Source organism: Xenopus tropicalis, chromosome 1, assembly GCF_000004195.4.
Source record: "Xenopus tropicalis strain Nigerian chromosome 1, UCB_Xtro_10.0, whole genome shotgun sequence".
Lineage (NCBI taxonomy): Eukaryota > Metazoa > Chordata > Amphibia > Anura > Pipidae > Xenopus > Xenopus tropicalis.
This window is the reverse complement of record NC_030677.2, coordinates 142,666,683-142,678,096: the sequence shown is the minus strand read 5'-3', so window position 1 is coordinate 142,678,096 and position 11,414 is coordinate 142,666,683. Positions and strand designations below refer to the sequence as shown.

The 11,414-nt window shown below is 38.6% G+C and overlaps 1 protein-coding gene across 5 annotated transcripts in view; it reads right to left on the bottom strand.

The window, feature by feature from the left end:
* Positions 1–288: 288 nt before the first annotated feature.
* Positions 289–11,414, bottom strand: part of adcy4 (adenylate cyclase 4) — a 37,160-nt gene continuing 26,034 nt past the window's right edge. For 4 of the 5 annotated variants that reach the window (XM_004910740.3, XM_004910741.3, XM_004910739.4 and 1 more), the window contains 13 exons: positions 11,313–11,382; positions 8,764–8,861; positions 8,033–8,117; positions 5,337–5,474; positions 5,045–5,134; positions 4,734–4,912; positions 4,089–4,173; positions 3,208–3,366; positions 2,928–3,074; positions 2,661–2,768; positions 2,447–2,561; positions 2,203–2,327; positions 289–1,101 (listed from right to left, as the gene is read on the bottom strand). In XM_004910740.3, coding sequence (XP_004910797.2) covers positions 949–1,101; positions 2,203–2,327; positions 2,447–2,561; positions 2,661–2,768; positions 2,928–3,074; positions 3,208–3,366; positions 4,089–4,173; positions 4,734–4,912; positions 5,045–5,134; positions 5,337–5,474; positions 8,033–8,117; positions 8,764–8,861; positions 11,313–11,382 — 1,552 coding nt within the window. In that variant the 3' untranslated portion in view covers positions 289–948. The remainder of the gene's footprint in view (positions 1,102–2,202; positions 2,328–2,446; positions 2,562–2,660; positions 2,769–2,927; positions 3,075–3,207; positions 3,367–4,088; positions 4,174–4,733; positions 4,913–5,044; positions 5,135–5,336; positions 5,475–8,032; positions 8,118–8,763; positions 8,862–11,312; positions 11,383–11,414) is intronic. The other variant, XM_031891466.1, reaches the window with a different exon arrangement.

Here is an 11,414-nt window from a genome sequence, read left to right as displayed (position 1 = left end):
GCCAAGGTGAATTGGGGAAGGAGCAGGGAATGGCTGGGGCCGAGAACCCAAGGCACTCTCAGTCTGCCCCTGCATAGAAAGCTAGCACTGAGGTGTTTAAATGTTTAAAACTAGTTCACATTAAGCAATACTTTAATAACTTATGAACTCCACCCTTTTCTTTACCAAAAGGAAGTTGCCTGCATGTGGTCATGTTTCTACAAGATAGTGTATATGTAGTTTATTTTATACATACATATTTCCAGTCTTAATATAAAAGGTAAAGACTACCAGAAATTGTAAAACAAAAACTTTAGTAACAAGAGTTTATTGTGATGAATAAATACAAGGGAGCGAAATTGGCATGTATACATAAATATATATTACAATATTGTAGCACTGTACAGAAAGGGGCTCTATGTTATATGCACCACATCCATTTCCTGTAAATGACACATGGGAGAGTCCCGGCGCGTTCACTTCCTCTTTCAGTCGCAGCGAGATATTTTTATCCGTTCACTTACAGTTTCCATGCCTTGCAATGTATCACTGCTTCCACAGTCACACTACAGACAGGTCAACTCCTGGCCTCTGGCTTTTTTCTATTTATTGCTTGTGTTTTTCTTATTAGTGTACTTTCTAACTCTGGGACATAATCTTGCTGCCTGCTGGAAGTAAAACCTTTATAAAAGGCTTTGTGTATATGCAGTCAGTACTCTCCAGTTTTTTCCTTGCCCTATGCCAAACCTGGACACTGGCACAAATTATCCCTGTTGTTTTCCACTTTGCATCTTTTCTTCTTCTAAAAGTCTTGGCATATTGGAGTCTTCAAGGCTTTTAGTCTTGAATATTTTGGCAATGCAACTAATGAAAGAAATCCTCTGAGACTTATGGCTTCATATAGCCAGTGAAAAATGTTGGCACGTTGCTCCTATAAAAATGGCTAATATGGAAATGATTTTCAGAGAACTAGTTTAAAACATTGCCCTGGGAACCTGACCGTGCCATATCAGTGGATACAAAATAGGTGCAGAGCTGTCCTTTACCCTTAACCTTGATAACTCCTCGTCGTTCACATTTATATCCCAGCTTTTCTAGGACTTTGGTGGTTTCTTCTGTTACCTGAACAGAAAGTAAATGTGTAATATAAATTAACAAACAAGAAATGATTTATTTTTATTAGGTGCTAAAAATATAGTGCCCCACTTTCATTCTGCCATGTGACTGAAAATAGCAAGCACTCTCTTGTTAAAAAAAAAAAAAAAAAAGGTATCAGTGTTCTTGGCAGATTTCTTGTTAGCAGACACATGGGTTTGTATTTAGGGTTAATCTGTGGTGAAATCTAGTAGAGAGGAAAGTGTTATTTGGGGGCTGAAGTGTGGCAACTAGAGCTATGGTGCAGGTGTTGATAGGTTTGTATTTTAATAAACTGGGAAATCCTGTATTACAAAACCCTCAAAAGGAAAAGGAAATATTGACGCTGTCGTTTCTATGTGGTCTTTCCTAGTACAGCACACTATCTGCTATTATTATATACTCTAACAATACAGAATGATGTACACTGCTACCAGAATTCCCCTCTTTGGGTATAGCTATTTTATAAAAGTTCTTGAGATTGCTATAAGTCATACGGATTCTGATGATTTTTATGGTTCCCATTGCAAATGTGTATTCTTAAACCAATAAATGTATAATTTTGTAGCTGTAATATTGGTGAGTAGGCAGCCATCTCAGTGCATAGTGCCTGATTCTGAGCGTTTAGAAGGAGCCAGCACTATATCATAGAACTAATTTCAAATAAGCTATTGTTTTTCCTATTTAATGTAACTAAAGGAGCCATGACTTGGCTAAACCGGACTGGGGTTTTTACTTAGTGCTATTTTCATATCTACCACTATGGGAGCATTTTCAGCAATGCAGGTATCAGGAAGCTATCTTGATACCTTCCTATAGTTCTGCCAATGGGCTGCTGGGGTGGAAAGAGAAGGGGGTGATGTAACTACATCTTGTATAAAGTGTGAGTGAAGTTTATCAGATCACATGACTGAGGGCACCTGGGAAACTAAGAATATGTCTAGACCAATGTCAAATGTCAGAAATAAATATTAAAAAAATCTGTGGTTTTGAAAAATTACTTTCAATGCAGGATTTTGTTGAGGAAGTGCTATTAACTGATGTATTTTGTAAAAAAACATGTTTTCCTGTGACAGAATCACTTGTTACCTGGATTTTACCCAACACACCGGTGCTGTCCATACGGCTGGCTACATTTACTGTGTTACCCCATATATCATACTGTGGCTTTTGGGCTCCTATAACTCCAGCTACTACAGGACCGTGGTTAATGCCTTGGGGAGAGGAAGAAAAAAGAAAACATGAGAGTACAGTCTGAAACATAGTGAACTTTGTAAATACAAGTGATATCTTTGGCTGGGAAAAGCATGAGGGGGGGTTTAGGGTAACTTACCAACTCGCAGTTTGAAATTATTAAATGAGTGTTTATTGATTAGATCCAGCTTTCCAATTAAAGCAATGGCAAACTCCACCATGATACCGATGTGATTGTAATTCCTGTCTCCATCCTAAGAATTGGATACAACAAGTGGAGAACAAGGTTTACAAATAATTAGGTTCCTTAAATAATTGTAAAGATGCTAAAATAATGTGATATATAAGTTCACCTGTGGGTTCTCTTGCCCCGATGTAGCATTAAGTCCTGTTGCTGCCATATATGCACTACCAATGGTCTTTATTTTCTCCACACTACTAAATTTTGGCTTTGAGAGCAGCTAGTGAAAAAACAAGACATGCAAGTTTCTGTTCTGTTCTGTGTTTAATATATATGTCAGGAAGCATTGGATATCTTCCATTATACTATGGCCAAAACTGAAACCATTATGCACAGTTCTCACCTACCAGTGCATAAATAGCGCTTCCACTTTGCTCACCTCATCGAAGTCTGCTATGATCTCATTGAGCAGCCTTAGACATTCCAAGCCTTCATGATTCTCATCGCACTCTGTGTAAAATTCCTTAAAGTCAGGGATGGAGGCAAACAAAACGCAGACACAGTCATATGACTGGTAATACAGGTCCTGTATGGAAACCAGGATTGTCAGCTTCTTTTCTTTATAAAATTAATAAATGATGATACAAATAGCATGGGTGCTAACTATTCATTTTGAACCAAGTGGTCTTAGGAGGCACAGCATTTCCAGGTCCAGTTACCTCATTTCTTCGATTCTGTCCAATAAATTGCTGGGCTACATCTGCTGGCAAAACGTTCTCAAGCAAAACTCTATTGAGATTCTCCATGGTTTCAATCCGCTCACGCTCCATCTTAAATTTCCTTTTCCACAGGAAGTCTAGACGGCAGTAATACTCATTCTACAAAAAAGTATGAAGATATAAAAATCCCTTAGTCTGTGCCTTAGATACAGACTCAACATCTTGAAACCAGTCTCAATGTTTTAGTTCAAGTGGAGTTATTATTTATGCCACACAGACACACACATATAAAAACTTTCAAAAACAGAGCAATTTGTAGAAAAGGTTCATCAGTGGTCGACAGAAGTTGTGTGAAGTTTATTTTATGGTCCTATGACATTTATCATATGCCCATTGAAACACTTTGTCTTAAGTCTAACAGTCCCAAATTTTCTATTACAGGTATGATTACATTTGTTTTTTTTTTAGTAGTACCAAGATATTCTGCAGCACTATGAAGATTTTAAATTATTCACATTAGTCCCTGCCCTGTACACTGGTCAATTTTATAAGCTAACCTTCCTGTATTTTTTTTGTGTAGTACAGAACAAGAATTCCCCTTTTCGGAAACCTATAAAATAACAGGGAGAACATAGAAACAACTTGCAGATTTTTCCCTGACTGGAACTGAGCTCCGTACCTTGTACTTAATCCAAACTAAGATATATTTAATCCTTATTGGAGGCAAAATAATACTATTGGGTTTATTTAATGTTTAAATTATTTTTTTAGTAGACAAAGTATGGCGATCCAAATGACAGAGAGATCCCATATCTGGAAGACCCGAGCATTATGGATAACAGTTCTCATACCTGTATTACTCTTAATCTTTAATTTTTTACCTGTCTTGACAATGCTAGAAGGGTAAAGAAGAATATGAACAAGGAGATGCTTCCCATGACCTTTGGCTCCTTCAAGATTCCAGGCCTAACATAAATAAAAACAACAATCAGTTAACATAGTTTATATATGATATTTACAAGTTTATATATTATATTTATTACTAGGGTATTGGAATAGGTATTTGGTCAATATTTGGTCACTTAGCATGTTTTCTCTATATTTTCTTTTGTTTTGTCCTCTCTATCTGGTATTTATTACATTTTACGTTCTTGAATGAATTCACACTCCCACTATATGATGTCATTGTGTGTTTTTTGGCGCCACTGTTGGGTTTATTAGGGGGGTTTTGTTTGTCACATTTGTACTTTGAGAAAGGCTGCATAGACAGCCGAAACGTCAGTCTACTTTCCAATAAAAATTTTATTTTTTTGCACTTTAAGACCTGTGAGTGCGGCATACTTTCTTCTGGTATACATTTTTTATACTGCACCCGGGCATGTTATATTTTGTTAAACGCGAGTGCCTGCTCCTAGAGTTTCCTGAACATAAAACTATGTAACCATTTTTCCTAACAGCTGCTCTGTTAATTTACATTTCTCTGGCCTTTGCAAGACCTAATACATTGAGGAATAATCTTTCTGTACCTGCTGTGGTTCATATACAGCCAGTTAACGTAACAGTCAGACAGCCAGCTGTGTGTTTCCAAGAAGATGACATTGTAGATCACCAAAGCAATGCTTAGCAGAATCAACTTGGCTTCAAAGTTCATAAGCAGAAAGGCAGAGCAGGCGAGTAGTCCCAGAATGCAGCAATACATATAATACTGAAAAAAGAAACAACAATCTACAATGAAAGCATTACCAGCAATTCCAGAAATTAAATCCTCTACTGGTTATGTTCTACTAAATGTAATGTATATCACTTTTTATTCACTTTTTTTAAATGATCAACTAACCGGAAGGCTATAGAGCATCTGAGGTTCTGGATCTGGTGACAGGGAAGAATTCCAAGATTGCTGTGGACAGTTATTATCTGGTAGGAAAAACTGAATAAAAACAAAGTTAGGCTATAGCATTCCTGTCAAAGATACCAGGAAATGTAAAGGATTAAAGGAAGGCAATTAAAACGCAGGTACAATAACATGGTAACACGGTATATCATAGCAAATATAGTAATGAAAAAAAAACAGAAAACATATAAAGGCACATGTTCAGAAGCAAGTAATAGAAGTGAAATAAAATATTTACCAAATTGAAGACTGCCATAACCAGCACAGTAAGTATAGTGAAGACCCCTAGTGGCACCCTCAGCCAAGGCCTACTGGACAGAGCTATGGAAAGGGATGGCAGCCAATGAAGGAGCTGGGGACCCTTCAGGATACATCTCTGTAACATTAGCAGACATGAAAATACATCAGCGGTTATACTGGAGACATCCCTATTTGCCATAAAAATGACATTTTAATTGAGCAATTAACTAATTTTTGATTAGTGTCTAGATTTAATGATGTATTTTCATCAATATATACATTTGAAAAGACATTGATTAGACCAGTATAATAGTTAATTAATAATTGTAGTGACCTAGTTTGATGATCTATCCCCCTGTTATTCATTTATCAAGCAAGATGAAAGGTCAGATCTTGCCCAATTTGGGCAACTAAATGTGTAGTGTAATTGGTAAGTTGGATAACTGTTTGGCACCTGGGTCCAAAAAGCAGATATTAGATCTAACTGCTTCATACAGTAGTGCTTCTTGTAGTTTAGACATAAAAATAGCAACTTACTTAAATACAAATAAAGGTACTTCTTTAGCAGTGAATTCTCAAACAAGTAGCACTTCAAAGATATCACAATATTTTAATAGTGTGCAGCTACCAGCAACATGATGATCCCCCTATACAACATCATTAATATGCCATACATGCTATAAAACAGTATAATGGAAACAACTGTATTTGAATTTTGTGGTCTGTTTATTGACTCATATGGGAAGGCAGTAGGCAGGCATTCAGGAAAATCCCCTTATCCAGCTAGCCTCAGGTCCAAAGATTTCCAGATAATGGGTTACATATCTGTTTAGGACTGTTTAGGACACTCCTTAAACCTCAAAGCTGTCCAGAAACTGGAGAGCCACAGAGCATTTATAAACGTGCCTGTAAAAAAAAAAAAAGCACAAGCTTTGGAAGGTACTATCAAGGCTGGGAGAAACCTTGCATTCTTTGCTTTTCTTTAATTAGGGCCATTCAGTTTCAGTACTCTAGATGTTATGGAACCACAACTTCTAGCATCCCCCACCAGTGAAGCTGCTGAAAATATCTTTGAAACAGATGGTCTAGTACAGTGCTGTCCAACTTCTGCGGTGCCGAGGGCCGGAATTTCTCTAGCATACATGGTGGAGGGCCGCTAATGGAAGCCAGTTTTGACCACTCCCCTTTTTGAAACCACACCCACTTCAAACCACACCTATTTTATCACAATGGTGGTAGCACAGCAAAATCCCAAATGCTTGGTTCTTACTGTGGGGATATCAACCATCATTCATATGTGAAAGAATTATGTCATATTAAGATATACCCTTAAATTCCATATGCCTCCTCCTCCCCTGTGGATAGCAGAGCAACCCCCAGCATATAATTACACACCTTAGGGACCATTTAATGGCTATTTCCAACTGCTAACAAACTCCCACAAACCCCTGCCAGGTTCACCTCCCACAAGCATCATAGGGCAAGCAGAGTATGGCACACACAGGCAGCACTCTGCCTTTCCTATGCTGTCTGTGTGTGCCATACTCTGCCTGCCCTACCCTGCCTGTGTGTGCCATACTCTGCCTGCCCTACCCTGCCTGTGTGTGCCATACTCTGCCTGCCCTACCCTGCCTGTGTGTGCCATACTCTGCCTGCCCTACCCTGCCTGTGTGTGCCATACTCTGCCTGCCCTACCCTGCCTGTGTGTGCCATACTCGGCCTGCCCTACCCTGCCTGTGTGTGCCATACTCGGCCTGCCCTACCCTGACTGTGTGTGCCATACTCTACCTGCCCTATGCTGGCTGTATGTGCCATACTCTGCCTGCCCTACCCTGCCTGTGTGTACCATACCCTCCCTGCCCTATGCTCCCTGTGTGTGCCATAGTCAGCATAGTCCAGGCAGTACCTACATAGGTACCTACAGTACCTATGTCTGAGGTGTGAAGAAGTGAACAATGGGGGTGATTACAGCCTGAGCCTGAGGTGTGAACACTGCAGGGGGTGAACAATGCAGGTAGTAAAAGGTGTGAAAAACAGGGGATTACATTTTTAAACAATACAGGGGGATTACAGCCTGAATCTGAGGTGAGAACCATGCAGGGGGCCAGTTAATCTCAGTACTGATACCATTTAAAGATTACTCAAAGGTAAGCCATCAAAGCAGCCAGACAGGTGGGGGGCCACACAGAGGGGGGTCGCGGGCCACCAGTTGGACAGCACTGGTCTAGTAGATACTACATATCACTACTGTGATACCTCTTCCTGTTCATATGTAACTACTTAAAGCAGCAGGTGAAATCACCTGTGTGTGCAATGATAAGCACCCTGAGTGATCATAATTACTTACCTCATACTCCAGGCTGGTGCACTGGCCTGGGGTACTCCTGTAGGAGCAGCGTGCAATCTTCTTGCACCTCTTTCTTTCTTCCAGGCCAGCATAGCGCAGCAGGTATGCACTAGTTGGGGGCCACTGAAGCATGAAGAAGCGGAATGCTTAATGGTGCTCCAACAGAATTACCCTAGGCCAGTGCAGTTTTCTGTGACCAGGAGCACTGGCCCAGGTTATCAGGTAAGCAATTAAAATCACTGTGGAGAAGAGTGATATAACCTTTCTGCCTCCTTTAATCTTGTATTCAAAAAGCCAACAAGCTTGAAATGGAACAATAGCTACTTATGAAACATGTTAATACTCACGGCCAGATGTCCGGCAAAACATGTAAAGAGAAGTAATAAGAAGAAGAAGAAGGAAATTCCGTACGAGATTCCAAAGGCTGCATTTCTACAGGACAAAAATTTAAACATAAGAAGAGCGGTTTGTCTCTACTTAAACCACTGATGACGATATCACGTTAAAGGGGTTATTCACCTTAAAATTAACTTTTAGTATGATGTAGAGCTTGATATTCAGAGTCAGTTTCCAATTGGTCTTCACTTTTTATTTTCTGTGGTTTTGGAATTATTTAGCAGGTGCTTTGTTGCTAGTGTTTAAATCACCCTAGCAACCGGGCAGTGGTTTGAATGAGAGACTGGAATATGGGGCTAAATGAAAGATACATAATAAAAAGTAGCAATAACAATACAATCATGGCCTCACAGAGCAATAGTGTTTGGCTGCTGGGGTCAGTGACCCCCTTTTAAAAGCTAGAAAGACCAGTTGAAAAGAATCTAATAATTGGCCATTCTATTAAATACTAAAGTTAACTTAAAGGTGAACCACCCCTTTAATCAGAGGATGAACATATAAGGAACATAGTTCCAGTTTTAAGCAGACCTGAATATTACTGTTGGATATTTATATATGGCCACTATTGGAAACCATATAACAAACAAAGTGTGGATGTTAGTTTTACCACCTATCATGGTTTGACAATTCAGACACTTAAATTTGTACTTTCTTTCCTAGGATACTCTTTAAATGTACTTACTTGTGAGACACCAGAATCTGAACAATGAAGTTACATGCGAAGATGAAGAAACAGCAAGCAGTATAATACTTAAATGAAGGTAGATCTGAGAGGCGGTACTGTGGATTAAAGTTAGGGGAGAATATTGTTCAGTAATTCCCTGTTTTGTTCTTTCTAGTACATACTAAATAATTCTGACAATTTATGAGACCTGCAGTTTTTTTCCAATATCAAAACATTTTATTATACTATGATTATAGAATAGAGTAAAATAAATGTAATATTTATGTTATCTGACACTTCCTATATCTATAGTTGCAAAATTTGCTGTCATTTTTTTAACAATGAATTGAATTTATTGAAAATAATTTTCTGAATCTTTTATTTCTGCAAGATTTGAGCACTACCAACCAACAGGTCAGAATAGCATCCAATATCTCAAAGCAGTTGAACACTTTATAACGCACTGACACTTGCATCTTCTTTGCAAAGCTTATCTAATTGTTTAAAACTTTCCTAACAGTCTGGAAATTTTGGATACATGGATTGTAAGGCGGTGAAGTATATTTTATTTTAAAAATGAAAATAGTTAGGCACTGTTCAGTTCAGCCAGCAGGTGGCACCAACCCCTAAAGGAGATCTAAAGCCTGACTAAAGCAGTAAGGCAGAAATTTTGTACATTATGGGGCTGATTTACTAAGACACGATTTCGAATCCGAATTGGAAAAATTCCGATTGGAAACGAACATTTTGCGACTTTTTCGTATTTTTTGCGATTTTTTCAGCGTCTTTTGCGTAAAAACGCGAGTTTTTCGGCGTCTTTACGAAAGTTGCGCAAAGTCGCGATTTTTTCGTAGCGTTAACACTTGCGCGCAAAGTCGCGCCTTTTTCGTAGCGTGAAAACTTAAAAGGCGCAACGTTTTGCGCAAGTTTTAACGCTACGAAAAAATCGCGACTTTGCACAACTTTCGTAAAGACGCCAAAAAACTCGCGTTTTTACGCAAAAATCGTAAAGACGCCGAAAAAAATCGCAAAATTACCGATCATTACGAAAAAAACGCAATCGGACGCATTCGGCCCGTTCGTGGGTTAGTAAATGTGCCCCTATGTGTTGGGGTTCTGTACCAGCCCAAAGCTACCACAGCCCTTTAGCAGGGAAGATCTGTGCCTCAAAAGATACCCGAGTAGCCCCCCTATCTTCTTTTCTACTGATTCTCTGCACATGCTCTGTGCTGCTGTCACTTACTGAGCTTAGGGACTGAAGCACAATATATTGTATTCTGTATATACAGAGTATAAATGTCACAATATAAGGCTGATTAGTAATTAATACAGATAATCAACTTATATTACAGGTTAACCTAATTTTCTGCTTGACCACTAAGCTTAGCTTCTCAACAGCTGCTCGGAGTGCACTGAGCATGTGAATGAATGAAATATAAAATAATTTTCTGAATCTGAGCAACAAGTTTGAAGGCCTGGATCATTGCAGCTGTTGCAATTCTGAAAATTTAGGCTGGTGCAGTAAGTACAGTATATAAGGCATTTGTAGCCTTGTTCATCTTTAGGGTTGGTTTAAGGGAACTATCGTGAAAAGGTTTTTTTTATAATATTGAAAATATAAAGATTTTGCACCGTTGCACAAAGTTATGGCTAATTATTGAAGCAGACTCCCATCCCCCCCCTCCAGAATTTCTGGCTCCCTGGTCTGCGTCAGTGACGCAGAAATGTTTGAGTGACAGAAGAGAGTGAAAGCTGATTTGCTGTGGCATGTCATAAGGCCACACCTCTCAACAGCAAACATGTGCAAAGGGAAAGTAAAACAATGGAGCTGGGCTGGGCTGTGTGCTTTATTTGTACATATAACTGTAAAGCTGCTTATTGTATTTTTTTATGATAGACAAGTGTATCTACAATCACAGTGCTAGCTCTTCAGTATAGACATCAGGACATATGTAAGCACTCACAAAAATTATCCATTATCAAAAGACTAGTGTGTATGTACCCTTAGCGTCAACATGGGACATTGTAGAAAGCCACAGGAAATAAGCAATGGAGTTCTCTATCACAGACAGTATCACAGACAGCCTTTTCAGTAAGAGAGAGAAGCAGCTGTAGTATAAAATTGTGGGTGAGGCTAGTCACAATACTGAGCTAAAGGAAATACAAGAGAACTAGACTTTTACAAGTTACAGTACAGTTATAGTACTTTTACAGTTGCCACTTTTAGACATCAATTCTGTATTGTCTTTCTAAGTAATACATATGCTCAAATGAAATAAATCCTCATATGGCAAACCTAAGATGATAGCTAGACATTTACCAATTTGAATACATCTTCCTTGTATTGCTCTTTCTTGACCCAACAAGCAGGACAATAGTGTTATCAGGTTCCTTAAAATTCTGCTCATAAACACATTGTTGTTCTTGGAACTATCTTGAGATAATAAAAAAATCCCCTTTTCTAAAGCACAATTTGCATATTTTCTCAATTTTCAAAATGGCTGAAGTATACAAATAGTAATGTATATCCTAAATGTACAGTAATAGGGTATGAAACGAGAACTAACCTCTTTCTCAGCTGCTTTATCATTGAAGTACAGAGTTATACGGTTAAAATCCTTTGACCTCTTCCACTGCCTGGCAATGATAAAGGAAAAACTTATAAATAT